Here is a 25,855-nt window from a genome sequence, read left to right as displayed (position 1 = left end):
CATCATGCCCTGGCTCACCTTGCTGGTAAATGATGGAGCCTCAAGCATGGAGCCTCTCATTCTTCTTGCCTCCTCTGAGTGACCTCTCCTGAGACCCAAATGAAGCCAGGTTTCCTGGTTGCATGCTGCAATGACACTGTGTATTTTCTTTCTTAGAACTTACTATGTTGTGTAATTACATGCTTATCTGTGCCATTGTTCATTTAATGTCTACTTCGTGTAGACTACTATCTCCACTGGGGCTAGAAATGGTGTGAGCATTTTCTTTCTATTTAATCACCAGAGCAAGAATTTGGCACATAGAGGGCACTCAGCCAATACTCATTGAGTGAGTGCAGCCAGGAAAGGACAATGTGAAGAATGTACAGTGGAAACCTAGGTGTCAGAGAAGTGGGAGTGGGGTTTAGAGATGTTTGGGGCAAACTTCCTACAAATGAGGTCATCTGTGTAGATACCATTGTTCTTGTTTTTGTTCTTGTTGCTGTTTGCTTTAGAATAAACCTTGACTGGGGTGCCTGGGTGGCTCAGTAAGTAGAGTATCTGACTCTTGATCTCGGCTCGGGTCTTGATCTCAGGGTTGTGAGTTTGGGCCTTACATTGGGCTCTGTGCTGGGCATAAAGCCTACTTAAAAAATAAAAATAAAAAATAAATAAAACAAATCTTGACTAGGATTGCTCACCCGGGAAGGGTAAGCCATTTACTTTCCTGGAGCAGAGACAAGAAATAGGGAAGGAGGTTGGGCAGTGCCAGTTTGCATTCTTTGACGGCATTGGCATACCTGATGCTTCCTGAGCTAGGTAGGGGCACAGAACCTGCAAGGATGGGTTTTTATATCCTAATTCTCTGTTCCTCCCTCACTCTCTGACAGACAGAGGCAGAGAACACCTCATGGTGGGAGGTAGCTTGTGACATGCCTTGTTTGTTCTCTCTTTTCCCAACCTTTTGGGAAGGCCCCTCAGAGCTTGGGAAGTGGGAAGTGGTTCCCATCCATGGTTTCTCTCTTGCTCACTGCAGGGCTGGCAGGAATAGGCTGGTTCCCACCCTGTGACATCATGTCAATCTTCCTTTGCATCTTGAGCTTCTGCTGCCTCCCAGTTTCTATTTCCAGGGGAACATGGCGGCTGAGTCTATATTTGGTGGGATGTTCTGCTTCCCTTTGGCACATTTGACTCAGGCTGTGTTAATTAGACAAATTCAAGAGCCTGGAAACTGGAAACTGGAGTTCTGTAGCCTTTGCTACTTGTGTACCCCTGAGGCTGCCAGGGATAATGTGGCTGTTTTGGGCATAGTTCTTCCTGCCATTTGCATGATGAGGAATTCATCTTCTTCCAGGAAAAACTGTCTTAGTAAAGAATTTATTGTATGGTCTTTTGCCTTGAATGGCCTCATGAGTCTTCTGAGTCAAATTTATTTGTTCATTGAGTAGATATTTATTGAGTACCTACTGGGTACACAGGTCTCTGATAACAAGTACTAATAAAGGAAGTAAATAAGAGTCATGTGAAAACCATAGATAGTTGTTTCCAAGGGTGTTGAGAGGATATAGAGATTATATTTTGAAAGTGATCAGTATGGGCTTTATAAGAAGGTGGAGTTTGAGTTGGACTCTCAAGGGTAGGATTTTGATTGGGGCAGACTTGGGTGGAGGGGGGCTATAAAATGGAATTCCAGGTGGAGGAGATTGTGTGAGCAAAGGTGGGGAAAGGATGTATATGGGATCTGGCAAATGGATCAATATTATTTGAGCAAAGGATTTGTGTGGTGATGTGGTGGTAAGATGAATTCAGAAATGAAGGCTGGGGCTAGACAGTGGGAACACTTTGGGGGTTACATGGGGCATCACAGAAGGTTTTACAGCAGGGATGTAGTAGATGAAATTTGGATTTTAGGGAGCATCTTCTAAAACAGCTATCTCCTGGAGGATAAATTAAAGGGAGGAGAAACTGAAAGCAAGGAAACCAGTTCAGCTCAAGTCAATAATATATGCTAATATTTATTTCACATAGGTTAAATCATTTAATTTGCACAGCAATCCTCTGAGGTTGATATTGTTATTATCTCTCTGTTTTAGCCAAGAAAATGAATGCACAGTGAGATTAGATGACTTATCCAACGTTATATAGCTGGTGAACCATGTCACTAGGATTTGCACTGAGGCAGTCTGGCTCTAGCATTTACATTCTCTTTACACTGCATGATACATTTTTCTGTATGTTTTGAACCCAAACCATGTGGAAGGAGCCGCTAGCAACACAGACATGTAAATAAAACACAGTAAAACACATAAAGTTTTGTCTTTCATCACTTAGTTGAGAGGTAATTATTTGGATAGTTCAAATGATAATTAAGTCTTGAACTATGGTGATAGTAACAGAAAAAGGGGAATGATTGACAGAATACGGTGCATCTCTGTGAGATGCATCTCTTAAAGATTACTTACTGTCCTTTTTTTTTTTTTGCCTGATGTCCTGTGTCTTACAAACCATTATTTCATATGTTGTGTCTAATTTTTGGCATTTCAAATGGTAGTGTAAATATGCTCCCTTTTGTGTCATCTTGGCCAGAAGCCAAATCTCTGTCATTTTTATTACACCTATATTTCAAATGAATAAATTGAATAAAGAGCCAGCCCAACATTCCAAATTGTAAGTGTCCTTAAACCTCATAGCAAGCAGTCTTTAAGCACGTTCTGGTAGTCATTCTGCTTTTCTATTACCATCACCGTAGTTCAAAATTTAATTATCATCTGAACTGTCCAAATAATGGCTTATTATTAAGAAGGACAAAACTATGTGTATTTTGTTTACACTTACGTGTTTACATGAATTGAACTCTATGCTTGTCCCAGTTTATTATCTTGAAAATTTCCAGGCCACACTGCAGAGAAGGGAAAATCAAATAGATGTCAGACTCCCTGAAATGAGGGGACAAAGCTGAGAGTCTGGTCAGTTGTAGTTCTCAGGACAGAGTAGCAGAGAGGGGAGAGTTGCATATAGATCTCCAGAGATTTTTAGGTCCCTTTTGAGGATTCAGCTGAGTACTTATGAGTGCCTGTGTGTGAGAAAACTACCTAAGCCTGGATAAAGAACTGCCTGAAAGGATTAGAGGTAACAGCCCTTACACAGAGTCAGAAATAGTGCCTCTTCTCAATAGCCACACTAGAAACCTCAAGGTTCAAGGGCATTGAGTGGAGTACACAAAAGAGTTTTCTTCAGCGCTTGGGATTAATGAGCTCTAGATTAGATGCTACTCTGGTTCTGCATAGCAAATGTTAAAAGCAGGACACAAAAGGACTGAATTGTTTCCAAGAAACTGCATCAAAAACAAAGATCACAAATACTTGTGGGTAAAAATTTTAGCATACAGTAAGATAAAATTTGCAGTGTCAGCTATCCAATCAAAAATGATCAGCCATGCAAAGAAGATACAGTCTGTAATGAGATGAGTCAATCAACTGACATTGAATCAGAATTGACCCAGATGTTAGAATTAGCAGACAAGGCCATTAAAAATAATTACAACAGTATGCCATATGTTAAAAAAGTTAAGACATGGAAGATATAAAAGGCCAGATTCAACTTTTAAAAATGAGAATTACAATGTGTGGATAATACACTGGATGAGACTAGTGGTAGGTAAGACTTTGCAGAAGGAAAGTTTGATGAACTTAAAGTCATAGCAACAGAAAATATCCAGAAAGAAAGAAAGAAAGAAAGAAAGGGAAAGGAAAGGAAGGAAGGAAGGAAGGGAAAGGAAAGGAAAGGAAGGAAGGAAGAAGGGAGGGAAGGAGGAAAAGAAACAAAGAAAAAGAAAGAAAGAATAAAAGAAAGAAAAAAGAAATAAAGGAAGGAAGGAAGGAAGAAGGGAGGGAGGGAGGAAAAGAAAGAAAAAGAAAGAATGAAAGAAAAAAAGAAAGAAAAAGAAAGAAAAAGAAAAAAGGAAGGGAGAATTTTAAGAACGAATAGAGCATTAGTAAGCTGTGGAACAATGTCAGGTGACCTAATATGCATGTAATTGGAGTTTACAAAGGAGAAGAGAGAGAGAGAGAGAGAGAGAGAGGACAGAAAAAATTATTTGGAGAAATAATGGGTGACATTTCTAAATTTGTTGAAAACTATAAACTCTCAGCTCCAAGAAGCTCACAAACTCCAAGCACAAGGAACCTGAAGAAAACTACACCAAGTCACATGACAAGCAAGTTGCTCAAAACCATCAGTAAAGAGAAAATCTGAAAAGCAGCCAGAGGAAGGAGACACATATGTACAGAGTTGGGACAAAGATAAGGATGAGAGCAGATTTCTTTTGGAAAAACAAGCAAATTAAAGGAAGAAGTACTGAAAGACAAATACCCCTGTCAACCTAGAATTTTATGTCCAAAGAACATATCTTTCAAATATGAAGGAAAAATGAAGATTTTTCAGACATGGAAAAGACATACTTATTATTAAAATTAATAATTCTTTAAATTTTTAAGAGCAATTTAAATTCTTTTCTTAAATTTTTTTTTTTTCAAAGTTTATTTTATTTTTTGGGACAGAGAGAGACAGAGCATGAATGGGGGAGAGGCAGAGAGAGAGGGAGACACAGAATTGGAAACAGGCTCCAGGCTCCGAGCCATCAGCCCAGAGCCTGACGCGGGGCTCGAACTCACGGACCGCGAGATCGTGACCTGGCTGAAGTCGGACGCTTAACCGACTGCGCCACCCAGGCGCCCCATGAAAACGTTTCTACAAAGACAATTCTAGGGCCAGATAATGTCACCAGTGAATTCTACCAAACATTTAAATAGGAAACTTACACAAACTCTTCCCAGAAAATTGAAGAGGAAGGAATACTTCCCAACTCATTTTATAAGGCCAGCATTGCACTGATAACTGAAAACAGACAAAAACACTGGAAGGAAAGAACATTACAAACCATTATCCCTCATGGACATAATTGCAAAAATTCTGAACAAAATTTTAACAAACTGAATTCAAAAAGGTGGTAGATAAACCATGAAAATATGCTCAGCGTCATCAGTCATTTGAAAAAGACAAATTAAAACTTCAGTGGGGGCACCACTATATGTCTACCAGAATGACTAAAATTAAAAATGCTGATGATATGAAGTATTGGGAGGTGTGTGGAAGAATTGGAGCTTTTAAATGTTGGTGGTAGGAATGCAAAATGGCACACCACACTGAAAGACAGTTTAGCAATTTTTTAAAAAAGCTAAACATATATCTGCAATATGATACTGGCATTTCACCCGTTACTCACCCAAGAACAATAAAAGCATATGCTTATACAATGACTTGTACACACATGTTCACTGAGGCTTTTTTTTGGAATAGCCTCAAACTGGAAACAACCCAAATACCCATCAACTAAAGAATGGACAAACTGTTACATCAGTACAATGGAATACTACACAGTAATAAAAAGGAACAGACTATTGATATAAGCTATAACATGGGGTGAATCTCAAAATAATTATGCTGAGTAGAAAAACAGACAAAAATGAGTATATAATGTGTGATTCTATAGATCTCCATTCTAGGAGATACACACTGATGTATAGTGGCAGGAAACAGTGCCTTCCAGGAGAGAATGGGAGAAGTGGGGAAGGATGAGGGGGAGATTACCAAGGGGCACAAGAAAACCATTTGGGTCAATGAATATGTTCATTATCTCGATTTTGGTAATAGTTTGATATCTTATTCAATTATACTTCAGTAGAGCTCTTAAAAAATAATAATGACAACCTCAATGATTAAGAAGATGTTGTGTGAAAACTATATACTACACAGTGCTCCAGAAAAGTTAGTCATTAATTATATATAAGGGATTAAAGATGACTATGTGATTGTAAGATTAGGAAATTGTAAGGATGGTGGTAGAAGTAATAGAAATAAAGGATAGGAAATGATTTGCAAAAGATGGTGATTCTGTTTTCCCAACTGTGACATATAGGTGGAATACCCAGAAGCTAGTTGGGAATGTGGAACCACAGCTGCAGAGATGTGAGTGTGGCCACAAATACGTGCAAATGTTCACAGAGGTGAGGCTGGAGGCAGGAGGGTAGAGGAGATATTTGCAAGGACAGCATAGGGCAAGGGGAGAGTAGAAGTCTGTGGACACTCCTAGCAGATTGTATAGCAGTAATTGGGGTACTGTTTGGGATAGAGTAATTAGAGGTTATCTGAAATGATGACACTGGAGTTGAGCCAGCCATGTAGAGATAAAAAAGAAAAGTGTTCCAGGCTGAGGAACAACTGGAGAGACCTAGAGATGGGAAAGACTTTGATGTGTTTTAGCAACTGTTTAGGAGGCCAGTGTGGCTAGAGTTGGTAAAGGAGGAAGAAGGTAGTTTAAGCCTTGGTTAGGTTGATAGGATGTAATGAGTTTAGATTTTATCTTCAGGGTAAAATCTATGATGTGTTTTTAGAAAGGTCATTATGGATAAGTTGCAGGTGGATAAGTACTTGTGGAGGAGGCAAGTGAGAAGTTTCTTTCAGTAAGTAGTTCAGATGGGGAATGGTAGTGACTTGGACTAGGATCACCATGGAGTGGATAGATTAAAGGTAGAAAGATCAGGGCTTGATAAAAACCAAGGTCAGGAATCTTGCCAGTGACAAAACCATTGGGCCTTAAAATATTAGAGTTGGAAGTGGTATTAAGGATTGCTCGGTAGAACTCCTTAACCAACTACCATGTTTCCCATTTTGCTCTGGACACATACCTTAGCACATAGCAATAATTATCTTTCAAATTAGTGTGGTCCTTCAAAGTTTCCAATGTGTGTTCATATATGGTGTTTCCTTCAAGGGCATGGTCCTACCCTCCCTTTATCTCAGCTTGTTGCTCTGGTGTTCTGCTCCAGCCTATCTGGTCATAGCTTGGTACTCAGGTGCAGGGAATGGTGGTTCTTGTGGTATAAAGTGGGACCTGGGGAAGGGTAGGAGATACAGATGATGGAACAGAAGCTGAGGGAAGCAATTCCTCTTGAGACTGACTTCCAAGTACGCAACCAGCCATCTTGTCTTCAGAGAAAGGCTAGCACTGCCTCCCTCTCTTCTTCGAAGCTTCTCCTTACATCCCAACCTATTGAAATCAGGCTCAGCATTCAGAAAGCATGCTATACTGTCTTCTCTTCTAGGGAGTCTTTCCCTGCTTCCCTTATCTGTTGTCATCTCACATTGTTTTGAACTCTCACTTTTGTATCTCTCTGGGCATTTGTCCCAGCTCAACATATTATTAATTATTTCAAACTTTCCCTGAGTGATTGTGTCTTTCACCTTTTTTTATGCCCTATGATCCTTACTGCATATAACTCATGCATATAGCAGGGACCTGGTGAAGGTTGTTGAATTGAACCCATTCAAGTTCAAATACAAGCTTCAGACATGGTAGGTACAGAGAAAAGTTAGAAGGGAACTAAGATTCCTATGTGAATGTTTGTTGATTCGAGAAAGAGAGAGTGCAAGCAGGAGGGAGGGAGGGAGGGAGGAAGGGAGAGGGGGAGGGAGGGAGGGAGGGAGGAAGGGAGAGGGGGAGGGAGGGAGGGAGAGAGAGAGAGAGAGAGAGAGAGAGAGAGAGAGAGAGAGAGAATGAATCCCAAGCAGCCTCCACACTCAGCATAGAACCTGACATGGGGCTTGATTCCATGACCCTGGGGTCATGACCTGAGCCAAAATTAAGAGTCAGATGCTCAACCAACTGAGCAACCCAGGTGCTTCTGAATGTTTATTTTTTTAATTAAAGTTTTTCTGGCTGAGATATAATTGACACATAACATTGTATTAGTTTTAGGTGTGCAACATAATGATTTGATATATCTATATACTGCAAAATGATTATCACAGTAAGTTTATTACTATCTGTCACCACATATAGTTACAATTTTTTTTTCTGGAGATGAGACTTTTAAGATAGATCTATTCTTTTAACAACTTTCAAATATACAATACGGTATTGGTAATTATAGTCTTCATGTTGTCCATCGCATTCCCAAGGCTTATTTATCTTATAACTGGAAGTTTGTGCTTTTACACCACCTTCCTCCATTTCACCCACCCCCCACTCCCTGCCTCTGGAAACCAAGAGTCTGTTCTCTGTAGCTATGAGTTTGTTTTGTTTTAGATTCTACATATAAGTGAAATCATATGATATTTGTCTTTCTCTGTTTGACTTATTTCACTTAGCATAACATCCTGTAGTTCCATTCGTTGTTGCAACTGGCAAGATCTCATTCCAGTGTGTATGGAATATTGGAATGTTCCAATGTGTACACACACACACACACACACACACACACACACACACACAAACGCACCCACATCTTCTTTATCCATTCATTTACTGATGGACACTGGGGTGGCTTCCATATCTTGACTATTGTAAATGATGCTACAATAAACCTATATCTTTTCAAGTTAGTGTTTTCATTTCTTTGGGTAAATAACCCAGTAGTGGCAGTAGTAGAATTACTGGGTCATACGGTATTTCTATTATTAATTTTTGAGAAACCTCCATTCTGTTTTCCACAGTGGCTGCACCAGTTTATGTTCCCACCAACAATGCACAAGGATTCCCTTTTCTCCACATTCTCACCAACACTTGTTATTTCTTGTCATTTGATGATGGACATTCTAACTGGTGCGAGGTGATATCTCATTGTGGTTTTGATTTTCATTTCCCTGTTGATTAGTGATGTTCAGTATCTTTTTCATGTATCCATTGACCATCTGTATGTCATTTTTGAAAAAATGTCTATTTAGATCCTCTGCTCATTTTTAAATCATATATATGTGTGTATATACATATGTGTGTGTCTGTGTGTGTATGCGTGTGCACGCGTGTGCGCACACACACATTTTTGGTGTTGAGTTGTATTAGTTCTTTATATATTTTGGATATTAATCCAGTATCAGATATATCATTAGCAAATATCATCTCCCATTTAGTAGGTTGCTCTTTCAATTTGTTGATGGTTTCCCTCCCTGTGCAAAAGCTTTTATTTTGGTGTAGTACTTCCCTTGCCTAGAAGACATATCTAGAAAAATGTTGCTAAGGCTAATGTTAAAGACATTACTGCCTATGTTTTCTTCTAGGAGTTTTGTGTTTTCATGTCTAACAGTTAGGGGTTTAATCCATTTTGAGGTTCATTTTTGTGTATGGTATATAAAAATGATCTAGTCTCATTCTTTTGCATGTAGCTATCCAGTTTTCCCAGCACCATTTATTGAAGAGACTGTCTTTTCCCCATTGTATATTCTTGCCTCTTTTATTATGGATTAGTTGACCAAATAAACAGGTTTATTTCTGGGTTCTGTGTTCTGTCCCATTCATCTATATGTCTATTTTTGTCAGCACCATACTTTTCTTTATTACTATAGCTTTGTAGTATATACTGAAATCTGGGATTGTGATACCTTAAGTTTCATTCTTCTTTCTCAAGATTGTTTTGATAATTTGTGGTCTTTTGTGGTTCCATAGAAATTTTAGGATTATTTTTTCTAGTTCTGTGAAAACTGTTGTTGGTGTTTTGATAGGGAACGCATTGAATCTGTAGATTTCTTTGGGTAGTATGGACATTTTAACAATATTGATTATTCCAATCCATGGACATGGTAGGTCTTTCCATTTGTTTATATTATCTTCAGTGTCTTTCATAGTTTTAAGAGTACAGGTCTTTCACCTCCTTGGTTAACTTATTCCTAGGTATTTTATTTCTTTTGATGCAATTTTAAATGGAATTGTTTTCTTAATTTCTCTTCCTGATAGTTTGTTATGAGTTTATGGAAAAGCAACAAATTTCTGTATATTAGTTTTATATCCTGCAGCTTGGCTAAATTAATTACTTCTAATAGTTTTTTTTTTGGTAGTCTTTAGGGTTTCCTATGTGTAGAATCATGTCATCTGCAAATAGTGACAAATAAGGACAGTCTAACTTATCCTTTCCCAGCTTGGATTCCTTTTATTTCTTTTTCTTGTATGATGGTTGTGGCCAGGACTTCCAGGACCATGTTGAATAAAAGTGGTGAGAATGGACATCCATATCTTGTTCTAATCTCAGAGGAAAAGCTCTCAGTTTCTCACCACTGAATATGATGTTAGCTGTGAGTTTCTCATTTATGGCCTTTATTATGTTAAAGTATGTTCCCTCTAAACCCATTTTGTTGAGAGTTCTTACCATGAACAGATATTGCTTTTCTCAAATACTTTCTCTGTATCTATTTATATGATCACATGATTTTTATCTTTCATTTTGTTAATGTGTATCGTATTGATTGATTTATGGATATTGAATCATTTTGCATCCCTGAAATAAATCACACTTGATTGTGGTGAATGGTCCTTTTAATTTATTGTTGAATGTGGTTTGCTAATATTTTGTTGAGGATTTTTGCATATGTGCTCATCAGAGATACTGGCCTGTAGTTTTCTATCTCTCCCTTTTCTTTTCTTTTCTTTTCTTTTCTTTTCTTTTCTTTTCTTTTCTTTTCTTTTCTTTTCTTTCTTTCTTTCTTTCTTTCTTTCTTTCTTTCTTTCTTTCTTCTTTCTTTCTTTTCCTATCAGGGTAATGCTGGCCTCATAGAATGCATTTATTTGGAAGCTTTTTTTTACCTCTGCTATATTTTGGAATAGTTTGAGGAGAATAGGTATTAACTCTTCTTGAAATGTTTGGTAGAATTTATCTATGAATCCCTCTGGTCCTGAACTGTTGTTTGTTGGGAGAGTTTTGATTACCAGTTCAATTTTGTTACTAGGCCAATTGGCCTGTTCATATTTTTTATTTCTCTTGATTCAGTTTTGGAAGATTGTATGCTTCTAGGATTTTATCCATTTCTTCTAGGTTGTTCAATTTGTTGGCATATAATTTTTCATTGTAGTCTCCTATAGCCTTTTATGTTTCTGTGGTGTTGGTGATTTCTCTTCTTTGATTTCTGATTTTATTTATTTGGGTTCTCTCTCTTTTTTTCTTGATGAGTCTGGTAAAAGATTTATCAATTTTATCTTTTCAAAGAACCAGCTCTTGGTTTCATTGATTTTTTCTATTGTTTTTTTAAATCTCCATTTCATTTATTTCTGCTCTTACATTTATTATTTGCTTCCTTCTGCTAACTTTGGGTTTTGTTTGTTCTTTTCTAGTTCCTTGAAGTGTAGGGTTAGCTTGTTTATTTGAAATTTTTCTTGTTTCTTGAGGCAGGCCTATATCACTACACATTTTTCTCTTAGAACTACTTTTGCTGTGTCCCAAAGATGTTGGACTATACTGTTTTCATTTTCATTTGTCTCCATGTATTTTTTCTTTCCTCTTTGATTTCTTCATTGACTCACTGGTTGCTTAGTAGCATGTTGTTTAACTTGCATGTGCTTGTGTTTTTTTCCAGTTTTTTTTTTCTTGTTTCCAACTACCATTGTAGTTGGAAAAAATGTGTGATATGATTTCAGTTTTCTTAAATTTAGTGAGATTTATTTTGCGGCCTAACATATGATTTATCCTGGTGACTGTTTCATGTACACTTGAAATGAATTAGTATTATGTTGTTTTGGGATATATACCCGTATATACCTGTTAAGTTCACCTTGTCTAATGTGATATTCACAGACTGTTCCCTTATTGATTTTTTTGTCTGAATGATGTATCAATTGATGTGAGTTAAAGTTTCCTTCTATTATTGTAATACTGTCAGTTTTCTCCTTTATGTCTATTAATATTTGCTTTATATGTTTAAGTTCTCCAGTATGGAGTACATTAGATATTTACAACTGTTATATCCTCTTGTTGTGTAATAATTTTATTATTCCTAATTATAGGCTTTTCTTTTCCACTTAAAGAAGTCTCTTTCACACTTCCTATAAGGCCAGTTTAGTGGTGATAAACTCCTTTAACTTTTGTTTGGGAAACTCTTTACTTCTCCTTCAATTGTCATAGATAACCTTGTCAGGTGGAGTATTCTTAGTTGTAGGTTTTTTTTTTTTCCTTTCAGCACTTTGATATATCATGCCATTCCCTTCTGGCCTGCAAAGTTTCTGCTGAAAACCTAACTGATAGCCTTATGGGGTTTTCCTTGTGGTTTACTAGTTGCTTCTTTCTTGATGCTTTAAAAATTCTCTTTATCTTTAACTTTGACATTTTCATTAATATGTGTTGTGGTGTGGACCTGCTTGGGTTCATATTGTTTGGAACTCTCTGTACTTCAGAATCTGGATGTTTGTTTCCTTCCCCAGGTTAGGGAGGTTTTTAGCTATTATTTTTTCAAAGAACTTTTTTTTTTTGCCACTTTTTCTTTTTCTTTTTCCTCTGGGACACCTATAATGCAAATGTTTGTTTGCTTGATGTTCAAGAGATCTATTCTTATTTTGTTTTATTCTTTTTTCTTTTTGCTGTTAAGCTTGGGTGATTCTTATTACCCTGTTTTCCAGATCACTGATCTGTTTCTGCATCCTCTAATCTACTGTTGAGTCCCTTTAGTGTATTTTTCATTTCAGTTTTTGTATCCTTCAACTACTATTGGTTCTTTTTTATATGTGTTTTGTCTTTTTTGAAGTACTCACTATGTTCATCTACTCTTCCCTCCACTCCAGTGAGCATCTTTATGACCATTATTTTGAAATCTTTATCAGGTAAGTTGGTTATCTCCATTTCATTTAGCTTATTTTCTGAGGTTTTGTCTTGTTTTTTTTTTTTCCATTTGGTATGTATTCTTCTGTCTCATTTTGCTTGACTTTCTGTGTTTGTTTCTATTAATTAGGCAGAAGAGCTACTTCTCCTAAACTTGAAGAAATTGTCTGGTGTATGGTCACCCCTGTGCAGACTGTGTGTGCCTGGTAATTTTGGCTGGCTGGCTGGAGTTGTGGCTGACTTGGGTTGTGGATTCTGGGGCACTTCATGCTGTGGTTGCCCTGGTAGGATGACTAGAGTTGAAGTGGGCATGGGCCAGGGTGGCCCGAGGGTTCCCTGGCAGGACAGCTGAACTTCAAGTGGGTACATGCTGGTAGAGTGCTGGGGCTCTCCATGAAGAAGATATCCTGGGAGGACAGTTGAAGCTGACATAGATACAGGCTAGGGTGTTGTGTGGCACTCTGTGCATGGGGTGTCCTGGTGGGGTAGCTGGAGGTGAAGTAGGGTGTGGGTTGAGGGGTCCTGGCACTCTGTATTGAAGATGTCCTTGTTACTTGTCTGGAGCTGAAGTGGTATGAGCTAGGAGTGGTTCTGGAATGCTTTGTGCCTGGGTCATCTTGGTGATCTGGCTGGAGCTGTAGAGAGCACTGACCAGGGGTTTCCTGCACTGGGGCCACTGTGATAGGAGGATTGGGTTAGTGTGGCCTAGAGGCCTGTGGCTCACCGAGGTGCTAGGCTGGCTGGTCTCTGCTCCCATCCATACTGTCAAGGTAGAGGGGAAATGTAAACTGTGGCTCCCACCAACTTCTTCAACCTGAAGAGAGTTCTAGCAGCTACCCCACATTTGGCAGAGTTCTAGGGCTGGTTCCTTTATATTTTAGTTGCCCTTTTATTTTCTTTTATTCCCCCCCCCCATATTTATATTTAAATTCCAGTTAGTTTCAGGTGTAGAATTTAATGATTCATCACTTACATACAATACCCAGTGCTCATCACAAGTACCCTTCTTAATACCCATCGCCTATTTAACAGGTCTCCCTGACCACCTCCTCTCCAACAACCCTCAGTTTGTTCTCTATAGTTAAGAGTCTGTTTCCTGATTTGCATCTTTTGTTTCCCCCTCACTATGTTCATCTGTTTTGTTTCTTAAATTCAAACTGCGGCATTTTTTTTTTCTGTGCCCTGGGGCAAGTGAATCTACTCACAGTCTCTTAGTACTATTCCTCCCCACTGCAGTTTGCAATGTTGGGGATGAAGGTTTCCTTTGTTACCTCTGTCTCTTTTGCCATTCTCTCTGTAGTCTGTCTTTCATTATACAGAAGCTATTAAGTCAGCCCTCTGTTCTTCAGGAGGAACTGTTCTATATATAGGTGTGGATTTGGTGTGTCTAGGGAGAAGGTGAGTTCAGGGTTTTCTTATGTCACCATCTTGGCTCAGAAGTCCGTATTTTATTTATTTATTCATCTGTTGATGGGCACTTGGGTTATTTCCATGTTTGGCTATTGTAAATAATGCTGCAGTGAACATGAAGGTGTAGATATCTTTTCAAAAGAGTGATTTCATTCCATTGGGATAAATACCCAGTAGCGTAGTTGCTGGATCATATGGTAATCATACTTTTAATATTTTGAGGAACCTCCATTCTATTTTCCATGGTGGCTACTCCAATTTACATTCCCACCAACTTCGTATAAAGGTTACCTTTTCTCCACATGCTTGCCAAGGCTTATTATTTCTTGTTATTTTAATGATAACCATTTTAACAGGTGTGAGGTGATAGCTCATTGTGGTTTTGATTTGCATTTCCCAAATGATTAGTGAGGTTGAGCACCTTTTCATTTATCTGTTGGCCATTTTGTGTATCTCCTTTGGAAAAATTCCTGTTTAGATCCTCTGCTCATTTTTTGGTTAGAGTGGTTTCTTTTTTCCTTTTGAGTTGTATGAGTTTTTTTTTTATATTTTTGATATTAACCCCTTATCAGATATATGATTTATAAATATTTTCTCCTATTCAGTGTTGCCTTTTCATTTTGTTGGTGGTTTTCTTTAATGTGCAGAAGCTTTATAGTGTGATGTAGTCCTACTTGTTTATCTTTTCTTTGTTGCCTCCCCTGTGAATTTTGATTATAGTATCTCTACGCCAGGTATAAATGATGGAGTAGGAGTGGAGGTGGGGACAGAAAGGAAATAAAGGGAATAAATGGAGCACTTGGGGGTGCTAGAATTAGGAAAGTATGTCTGTGGCAAAATGCCCTTAGAGAACTACAATTCTGAGTATGAGCCTGACCACCATCCTAACTCTTCCTTGTTTAAAATTTAAAATAGTCTATGGGGAGATATTCTCTTTTTAGGATCATTATTCTGATTTTATTACAGAGCTCAGTTGGGAAATTAATTTTTTATTTTAGGAATTTGCTAGAATATATCTGTGGCAGAAACTGGTAAATACTCAATAAGCTCATTTCCTCCTCTTCCTGGGCATATAGCTTGACTACATTTCTCTGTCTTTCTTCTCCCTTGTAGTTAGGTATGGATGTAAAATGGAGCCCTGGCCAGTGGAATATGGGCAAAAGTAATGGCTGGCTAGGTCTGGCCCTTCCTGCATTATCATCTATGCTTTTTCTCTTCTTGTGTGCTGGCTGAATGCCAGAGATCCAGTCTAGAGGAGCACTATCCAGTAGAACTTTTGTGGTGATGAAATGTTCTAGAGCTCTGCTATCCAATATGGTAGCCATGCATTTACTGTGCACGTCAAATACAGCTAACAGGACTGGGGTACTGAATTTTTAATTTTATTTAATTTTAGTTAATTTAAATGGCTACAAGTGGCTAGTAGCTACCATGCTGGATAGCACAGCTTTTAATGGAAGGAGTCTGGTCTCTGAGTGACTGGATTGAGCAGAGTTCTTGGCCTACCTGCACAACATGGTAAAGTGCATGAGAAATACATATTTACTGTGTTAAGACACTGAGATATAATATCTGTTCCATAAAATGAGGGATACCTGCTGATATACCTACACTAAAAATTCATATGGTATGCATCTTCAACTGGAAAGCAATGTGGCTGGACAAACCCAATATCTAATATCAAACCTAATTATCTAGTGTCATTCCTGAATAGACAATTTAATCTTATTTCACCTCCCTTAAGCTCCCAGTTTTGCCCCCCATCCTATTTTCTCGGAGGGAAGTGATGAACAAAAGGCCATGAGGCAAACACTACCTCCTTTTCCTACTCAGGGTAGAAGAAACTGCTCAGGGTTCTGATTTCCTCTCCATCCTAGCTCACTCTGTAGGCTTGGGCAAATCACTTGTTATTATCTCTTGTTATTGACTTCCTTACCTATAAAATTATGATTTCAGGATTTGCTTTTTTTTTTTTTTTTAATATATGCTCTCTTCAGCATCCTGTTTCTTCTTCTTTGTTTGGGTGATCCTGACTCCAAGTGCTTCTGGCTCAGGGCCCTTCCAGGCCTTTCTAAGTTCTATTCTGTGCCTCTGTCTTCACACCTTCATGTCTTTCCTCTTTATCATTGATTATGCCCATACCTGTTAATACTGCCTCACACCTTACTCACTTTCAGCCTCTCCAGCCTCATTTCCATGTCAAACTCAGCTCAGATGGCTTTTAGGAATATCACTATAATGCCCTTCTGTTCATCTTCAAAAGGGTGGGATCTGGGAACAGATGAGTCTCCCCTGTCTGAGTACTTAATCCTGTGACATGGTTTTCTCCCATATCTATAAATTCTAGGCTTTTACTTCCTTCACTCCCAGAGTGTCTGAAGAATTAAAAGTTTGTAAATTGCCTTGAATTCCTTGGGGATAACTAGCAAGTGTAAAGAATAAAGATCATTTCATATAAAGCTGTTGAAAACCAGGGAGTGAATTGATTCACAGTCTCCCCCATTGGGCTATGATTATGAGTGTCTCAGATGAAATATCACATTTCAGCAAGACAGGTGATGCCTGTGTTAGGCTGCTAATTGTAATAAAAAGCTTAATTTTCACTTCTGTTTCTCATTCCAGTGGGTTGGGGAGTGGGGGTGGCAAGGATGGGGCTATTCAGGGAGTCTTTATAAGCTTGTCCTTGAGTTGGTGATGGGAAAATGATTGTTCCAGCATTGTACAGTCAAAGCTTGACTGCTGTGTGCCATTAGCTCCCCAGCTATTCTGTTTCTCAATAACATTATCATTTTTCCTGTCTCCTAAGGTATAAGCTTTGCATTCATCACTTACTCACCTACTTCTTCCTTTTATTTTCCTTACGCTTGTCCTCCCCTCCTTTTCTTGTACCCCCCTTTCTCTTTTCTTCCCTTCCTTTCTTTTACCATAATTCCTTAATAATTTTGATTATCTATTATATTGAAGAGACTGAAATAAGGTGATGAATGAGATAAAAAAGTTCCCTGCCATTGTGTAATTGCAAACTATGATGGTTGACAAACAATGATACAAGGAATTCTGACAAAGAATTATTTAGTTGTTCATTCAACAAATAATTAAAGAGAGCTTACTGTGAGCCAGGCAATGTTCTACAGACTTAGGATACACCAGTGAACAACTGATAGTGGGGATATGATGGGCAAAGCACAGCCTTCTCTGAGATTGCAAAGCAGGTAATCTTGCCTCACCTAAAGGGTCTAGAGGGACCCCAGAGAAGAGGTGTTTTGATTGAACCCAGCAGGATGAGAAGAAATTAGTTTGGCCAAAAGGGTCAGGGGAAATGGTTCAGCTAGCTGTTGCAGAGGAGGAGCTTGTGAGAAAGAAGGAAAAGAGTTTATTCACTGCTAGTGCATATGGTGTATGGGTCCAGAGTGGCAAAAATGAGGCCTGAGACCCAGGCAGGGACCAATCCATAACGGCCATCTAAGCCACCGCAGTGAGTCCAGAATTCATTCAGGGCATTTGAAGACCACTGAAGGTAAGGACAATTTGTATTGGAACTGTCCAACAGAACTTTCTGTGATGGTGGAGATTCTGCGATGGCCAATATGGTAGCAACTAAGCATGGTAACTTTTGCACACTTGAAATATGGACTATTGTGCCTAAGGAACTGAATTTTATTTATTTTATTTAAATTTAAATGGCCACACGTGGCTAAAAGCTACCTTATTGGACAGTGCATATCTGAATCATCTTTTCAAATCATATCCAGAATTACAACCACATGTTTTCTGCACTGCACCGCCACGTGGCCTTCTGCTCCTGTGAAGCCTTTCCCAACCACTGAGGCCCGAGGTACCAATCAAATCTCCCAGTTAATTGGATAGCAACTTCCTACAGGTTCTTATGTGTGTCTGCCTTCTTCCTTCACACTCTCAGACTGAGGACTACTCTTGGCTTTTGTTTTTATCCTATGGCAGGGCACATAGCCTCTGTTCACTGAGTAATTTTTGTTTTGGGATTGACTCTTGTTTTCCTTCTTGGGCTGATTATGGGTAAAAAGCTCAAGGATGCAGACACTAGCTTGGTCTATGGGCTGCCCCATTAGATTTGTATATCCCAGCCCCCTGAATGTGCATGGGGGACATCTGCCTGAGAAGCCAACCTGCATGGCCTCTCAGAGTCCTGCCAGAATCTCTCACTTGTCCACCCCTTGGACACTTCAATTCTGTGAATGAAGTGAGGTAGAGGGATTCTCTGCTTCTTCATGGAAAGGCAAGATGTCACTTCATGGCGCCTTGTTGCCACCCAGAAGAACTGTTGGGTTGCTCTTCTAAAAGCCTTATGGTGACAGGGGGCTTGCTTTCCATTCCTGTATTTTCTCTTGACAGTCAAATCACTTTCCCACTGGGGTTTACAGCTTAAAACTGATTGGGAAAGGGTCTTATTTCCACGCTTATGTTTTCAGCTTGAAGCATAAAAGAAAATGTTCTTATGCTTTCAATTGATTTGGGGATAATCAATGATCCACCACTTTTCTTGCTTCCCTCAGTCACCAGAGCCAAAGATGTGTGAAGCTCCCACCTGAGTTCTCTCATGTGATTAGCCCAGGGCTAGTTCTTCTCTCTCTGGAAGTACAGATAGTGTTGCCCCATTTTCAGAGTACATAGAAGATAAGGGACGTGGTAATTTTAGTGATGGAATGAAGATTTTGCCCTGGCAGAGTCTCAGTTCCCACTTGGAGAATGTATTTTCATAGAATTAACGACAGACTGTTGCAAATATCATTTAGTCAGTGCTTATATTTTCTCAGTGTCCCTTCGGTTGTTGTCACCTGCAGTGACAGGAGCCTCATTGCCACTTGAGGCTGTCCTCCTGTCCTCAGGCCCTTCTGACTATTGGAACATACTTCACTGGGCTGAACTAAAATCTGCCCATGGGAGCTTTCACTCCTGGCTTCTGGCCTTCCTCTGGGGACCTGATAAGCCCAGCCTCATCATCCCTCCTTCACATGAATACCCCTGAGTATTTGATGATATCCCAGTCTTCTCTTCTCTACTAGGCTCCCAGAGTTCTTTTAATGATTTCTTGGTGGATGGGATATCAAGCCCCAGTCCTCTTGGCTGGCCGTTTTTAGTTTCTCCTCAGAGCAAGCACCCAGAAAAAAACAGATCAGCTTTATGTAGAGATGTGGAGAATTAGCATCCTGGGCAGAAATGGCATGAAATCTTGTGTAGTTGTGTATCACAGGGAGGCCCAAAGTAGTGGTCCTGCCTGCATAGTGAGGGAATCTTACTTTTTGTCCTGTGTCCTCAGACAGACTCAGCTGTGGGAGGATATGTCTCTCATTTGCATCAACACTGTCTGGCACAGTGTCTCATCCAGAGTGGGTACTTGGTGAATATTTGCTGTTGGGCTGTGGGGATGATATCAGTCCTGCTTTAGAGCAGAGGGCGTCCAGAGGGAGAATGAAATGAGATGGGATGCATGTAGGATCTAAAGAGCACTTCAAGTGAGGACACAGAGCTTACAATTAATTCAAAAAATAAATGAAGAGGCAGTGGAAGGAACTGAAGGAAGAGACTGAAGTGGCTGCAGCCACAAGAAAGATGATATTAGGAGAGGCAGACTCTGTATTGGGATGGGAGAGGTGAGAAGCAGAACGCTTGTTGTTTTCCATTTCTCCAGGAGACTCCTTCTTGAGGCCTCCCCCTCTGCATAAATGATGGCCACTCCTTACAGTGGCTCTCAGAAGCAGGAGACAGGGCAGGACTGTTGTGTTCTTTGTTCAGATGAGCAAAGCGCCCAGGGGATTTGCCTCACCTTCCCAAGGGAAGAGGATCAGTTATGGACCCAGCGTTCCTGCGGCCATTCATGTCACTGTGGGGATTGGCTTCAGTGAATTCAGGGATGGCCAGAAATGAGAGGTTAGGAAACTGGAGAAAGTTGAGAGAGCTTTTAAAAGAAGCCATGCTTGGGGCGCCTGGGTGGCGCAGTCGGTTAAGCGTCCGACTTCAGCCAGGTCACGATCTCGCGGTCCGTGAGTTCGAGCCCCGCGTCAGGCTCTGGGCTGATGGCTTGGAGCCTGGAGCCTGTTTCCGATTCTGTGTCTCCCTCTCTCTCTGCCCCTCCCCCGTTCATGCTCTGCCTCTCTCTGTCCCAAAAATAAATAAACGTTGAAAAAAAAATTTAAAAAAATAAATAAATAAAAGAAGCCATGCTGTTCGTGGTGTTTGGTGGTGCCAGTTTGATTCAGTTCAGTAGCTATTTGTTGAGTCTCTGTGTGTCCTTCCTGCTGGAAAGAATAGTCATGCACTCTATTCCTTCAGAAAAGCAATATGGGCATGAAGGTCAGTGACAGCTACCCATCAACAGGGGAATGCGTTTAATTTATGAGTTGGGGAAAGATATAACGGGCTCAAAGTGGTTGCTGAAAGCCATACCCTTTTGTATAATAAGAGATTAGAACTTGGTGTCTCTGGCTTAGAGGTGATTCTCTTAGGCTGCCAGCTCAGTGCTTGGCCCTGTGGCTCCACGTCTGAGAGCCCTAGGTCCTGTGGAAGTCACAAAGATGAACAAGATATGGTGAGCCACGACAAATTACAATCTAGCAAGGGAAGTAAGTCAAATGGACATGTAGCTATTTAATTATATTATTCCACTATGCTGTTTTTACAAGGGAGGGAGAAATTGCTTCCTACTGAGAGGGTAACTAGAAGCTTCATGAAGCAGGAGATAATTTGACATGCTGTTTGACCTCCAAACTTCCCCTGCCCTTATCTTTCCATCTCTATACTTTCCACCCAGGTGGTCAAACCAAAATTCCAGAGGAGTCATTACTGATGCTTCTTTTTCCTCTTCTCTGACATCCAATCTGTTGCTGGTTTGCTTAGCATCTATCTCCAGCATAGAACTTGATTCTGTCCATTTCACTCTATTCACTGTCACCACTGAAACCCTGGACACAACCACCTGTTGCTGGGACTGTTGAAAGAACTTTCTAGGTGGCTTAAAATTCTGCTCATTTTCCTAGCCTATCAACAGTTTTTTTGCAGCAGCCAGAGTAATCTCCCCAAAAGGTAATTCAAGATCCTGGCACTCCTCTGCTCACAAAACCTATGTGGCTTCTTATATTAGTCAGTGAAATATTTTTTCACAGGTTTGTTTTTTTTTCCAGTTTGCATTTTATTGATGCCAGTGTTCAGACCTTGACCACATATTCCTGCAGTGGGAACAGCCTCTCCTCCTGCTGCTGCTTCTTGGTCTTCAGGTTCTCTTTGTGCTTGGTCAGCTGGCAGCACCTGGCATATGTCTTCCTGGGCTGCAGATCCAGGGGCTTTTTCTTCTTCTTCTTCTTCTTCTTCTTCTTCTTCTTCTTCTTCTTCTTCTTCTAATGTTTCTTTATTTTTGAGAGAGAGAGAGAGAGAAAGTAGGGGGGGAACAGAGAGAGAGGGAGACAGATCCCAAGCAGGCCCTTTGCTGTCAGTGCAGATCCTGATGTGGGTCTCAAACCTGAGCCAAACTGTGAGATCGTGACCTGAGCCAAAACCAAGAATTGGATGCTTAACTGACTGAACTAGCCAGGTGCCCCAGGGGCTTGTACTTCTTTCCCTTGTACAATTTCCTGAGGTTCCCTTTCTGAGTCTGGTTAATGACAGTGAGAACATGGGCAATAGATTTGCTAACAACTCAGATCTTGGAGAGTTTGGAAGGAAGCTGTGTGGCCTGTCACTTTGGTGACACACAGCTGGGACAGTTCTATCTTCAGGTTTTCTAGCTGTTTAGACAGCTCCCTCTTCTTGCTATGAAGGTATTGAGCCTTAATCCTGGCCATGGCTACACAAGCTGCTGCCACCTGCTCCTTGGGGAAGAGAACAATTTTAGATATTTCAAACAAGGAATATTAATATAAGATTTTGTTGCATAGATGAAATAGAGGATGGGAGGCAACCAGAGCAGGAAACCGCTTCTAACTCTAGGTTGGTAGGACCCAAACCCCAGAACCTAGAAGCTGCTCAACCATGATGCATCCTGCCTGGTGGGAGCTGTGACCTTAGAGGAAGGGGATGTCTTGTGGGAAGCTGCAAGGACAAAGGAGATGCCACCGTTGTTGTAAAATGCCAGTTGAAACCAAGAAGAGGGGAATACTCCGGCCTCTCTCTTCTTCCTGTATACTAGTCTTCCATTATTAAGACACCTTGAGAAAGGCTGAATGGTAGAAATAGATTGACAGAAAGTAGGTGAAGACTGGCATACTCCCAGCTCTCTGCCATTGCCTGCAGGGCCTCACCTGATCTGCCCCTGACCACCTGTCCATCCTTGCCTTGTACCAACCTGTTTTCCTCCTAGCAGGCCTGCTCTGCCAGTCTCCTTTCTGGTCCTGGAGTATCCCAGGCTCTTCTTTCCGTACTCCTTTGGATAATGTCCTCTCTTTCTGGAATAGGCATCCCTTGGTCACTTTCATGGTTGGCTCCTTCTTTGCATCCTTCAGTCTTAGCTCAAATGGTATCTCCCCAGGGGGCCTTACCTGACCACTTTATTTATTTATTTATTTATTTATTTAAAGTTTATTTATTTTTTAGAGAGAGAGAGAACAGGGGAGGGGAGAGAGAGAGGGAGACACAGAATCCGAAACAGGCTCCAGGCTCTGAGCTGTCAGCACAGAGCCCGACACGGGGCTTGAACCCATGACTCATGAGATGATGACCTGAACCAAAGTCAGATGCTCAACCAACTGAGCCACCCAGGTGCCACCCCATTTAAAGTAGCTGCACTCACCTTACAGATGACTACTCTGTGATATCACCCTGGCATTTTGTTGTGGTGCTTATCATAATCAAACTTATTTATTTGTTTGCTATTTATTAGTTGTCTTTCCTGAGTTCATTCAGGTCTGTGCTCACATATTACCTCCACAGGAAGGCCCTCTATGACCACCCAAGCTGAGGAGTGCCCCTTTCCTATCACATTCTGTTTCACTACACAGCTTAATCAATATTCTTTTTTATATAGTTAGTCATTGCTTGGCAAACACACCCACTCCTCTCAGCCCCACCCCCAGCCCATACATTTTTATTCCCCACTAGATTATAAACTCCGTGAAAGCAGTGTGTAGATATTCACTTGAAAGGAAAGCCCCATGAAGGAAGGAGACTTATGTGTCCCATTCAGCTGCGTGAACTGTTATAAATGTCTCCAGCACTTAGGATGATGCCAGACGTAGTTCACACTTAGTGAATCCCTGTGGCATGAACGAATAAATAGTGTTGAAGTTGAGTAGAATCTCAAAAAGCAGTGATGGGAGAGAAGAAAGAAGATTCTCAACCAATGGAAAAGCAGAGATATTGGAAAGTGTACATTTTGGGAAAGACGAGAACTTTGGTTTGTTGGAATGTAAGGACCGTGATGGGTGTTAGGTAGGGGTTAAGTCAAAAAAAGGCAGGTTGAGGCCAGATTATGGAAGACCTTAAAGGCTGTTCATGAGTTTATTCAGTTAGGTATGAGGGAGCTGTGAAATACTCATACTAAGCCCTGAAATACACATAGAAAGTGTCTGAAGATTTGCTTCACTTTTAACACCAGTGACAATTCTGTGGCTTTCTGAGAGTCATAATTGGTTTAGACAGAGGGATGCCATTAGCAAAGATTGGTGAACTTAAGAGGAATTCTAGTTTGGTTAATTGGTTGAATCATTTATTCATCAAGGATTGAGATACCTGGTAATAACCAAGTTCTGTGCAAGGGAAGAGACATTTAAATGTAAAGCAGGATATTAATGTAAATGTAAAAATGGGATCCCTTCCCTTGGGCTCACTGTCTAATAAGGGAGGTAAACATGTAAACAGGTCATTATAATGCAGTGTGATATGTGCTATTAGAACTCTGTGTACCATGGGTGGGGGCAGAGCAGGGGATAGCAGCCAGCTCTTCCTGGGGCTGTTAGGAAGGCTGTTCACATCCCAGGCCAAGCTTGGAAGGTGAGCAGGCAATGGCAGGAGAACAAAAGTGTGAAGGGAAATGAAAACAGAGGGAGCAGTATAAAATGTAGAGGGGTACAAGAGCCTGGCTGTCTGGGAAACAGGAAGCAGCAGTTTTGTGTGCAGAGTGTATGGGGGCTGGGCAAGTGACCAGGGCACCATGGATTGGATGTAATGAAATGTGTGAGGTCAGAAATATGGGAGGGGCTAGGTAATGAAGACCTTTATCACCTTAAGGTAAGGAGTTTGAAGAAGAGGTCTGTTTCCTCCCACTCCCTGACTTCTTATAGCAGAAATGCTCTCTTTGTGGCCCCGTCATACCCAATTTACACTCATTCATGTTCATTTTTTTACTAAAAGTATTGAATAAGTTTCTATTATATGCCAGACACTATCGTGTACATTGAAGATACAGTGGTGAATAAGGTAAACAAGTTGCCCTCATGGAGTTTATAGTCTAATGGGGAAGGTACATACATCTATATGTGTGTATGTACATATTGTGTATATTTATTTGTTACCAAGTAATGATCAATTTTGTGAAAATAACATTTATGTGTGTATATGTGTATACATTATTTTGCCAAGTTAATTATTAGTTCTTGGAAAAATAAAACACTGTAAAGAAATAAAACACAATGAAAGGGGGTGTTTAAGTTTTAGAAGGTATTCTGTTCTGTGGAAGTGACATGAAAAAGATCTGAATAGAGGAGCAAGCCAGGTATCATGGGGAAGAGTGTTTTAGTCAGAGAAGACAGCAAGTGCAAAGGCCCTGAGGCAGGAGATGTTCTAGGAAGAGCAAGGAGGACAGTGTAGCTGAAGTACAGTGAATAAAGGAAGAGGGATAGCAATAAAGGAAGCAATTAGCAACCAATCATGGTGGGCTTGCAGGTGATGGCTGAAGTTACACATTTTATTCTAAATGTGATGAGAAGTCATTGGAACGTTTTGAACAATACATTATGAAAAAATCATGCTAATTGTTTGTAAGTAATAGCCTTTAGGGGGACAGGGGTGGAAGCCAAGAGGTGGGTTGGGAGGCTGTTGCAGTAGTGTAGGTGAGAGATGATGGTGGCTTGTTGCAGCTTAGCATTGATGCTGTTGTTGAGAAATGGTCTAGATATATTTGAAGATGGAGCCAGTAAGTTTGCTGATGGATTGAATGTGGGGTGTTAAGGAAAGAAAGAGGGAAATCAAGGATGATTCCCAAGGTTTTTGACTTGAGCACCTGGGTGAACAGCGGTGCCATTTACTGAGACAAGAGACAATGATGGAAAAGCAGATTTGTAAGAATGTAAAGAGCAGGGAAGTCAAAAGTGTTAATTTGGAGACGCCTATCAGGCACCCAAGTGGAGATGCCGTGTGGGTAGCTGGATGCACAAATCAGAAGTTAAGGGGCAAAGTCGGAGGTGGAGGTAGAGTTTTGGGAGCATGCACATGTTAGGGTTAAATGCTGTCCCTGTGGTCCTGACCATTTTTCCAGGACAGAGCAGTGCTGCTCCTTCCATGAAGCCTTCCTTGCCTGTCCTGGGCCTTTCCTTTGCCTTTCTGTTATTTCCTTTAAGCTGAAGACTTTCATTTGGGCAAGCTGTGCCTTCACCTTTGATTTATATCTCTTGAAGCTTCACAGGACCTTGACTGGGGTGCTTAGGCTGAGGGGTGCTGACCTTCTATGTCTAGAGGCAGGTGGGCCATGTTTCCCAAGGTTGTCTATGGCTGATGTTTGGGTCTATCAGACACGCATAAAGACAGATTCAAAACATCATCATAGAAACTAAAGGCAAAAAGACACATACTGTATGATTCTGTTTATATGAAATACCCAAAATAGGCAAATCTGTAGAGACCGAAAGCAGATTAGTGGTTGCAGGAGC

At 40.4% G+C, this 25,855-nt stretch overlaps 1 protein-coding gene across 1 annotated transcript; it reads right to left on the bottom strand.

The window, feature by feature from the left end:
• Positions 1 to 21,205: 21,205 nt before the first annotated feature.
• Positions 21,206 to 21,838, bottom strand: LOC125155044 (60S ribosomal protein L35-like). The gene is given in 3 exon segments (XM_047839852.1): positions 21,206 to 21,340; positions 21,577 to 21,717; positions 21,719 to 21,838. Coding segments are annotated over 3 exon segments (396 nt in total).
• Positions 21,839 to 25,855: the final 4,017 nt, after the last annotated feature.

This window comes from Prionailurus viverrinus, chromosome F1 (genome assembly GCF_022837055.1).
Source record: "Prionailurus viverrinus isolate Anna chromosome F1, UM_Priviv_1.0, whole genome shotgun sequence".
NCBI classification, from domain to species: domain Eukaryota; kingdom Metazoa; phylum Chordata; class Mammalia; order Carnivora; family Felidae; genus Prionailurus; species Prionailurus viverrinus.
This window is presented reverse-complemented; position numbering and strand designations above follow the sequence as displayed.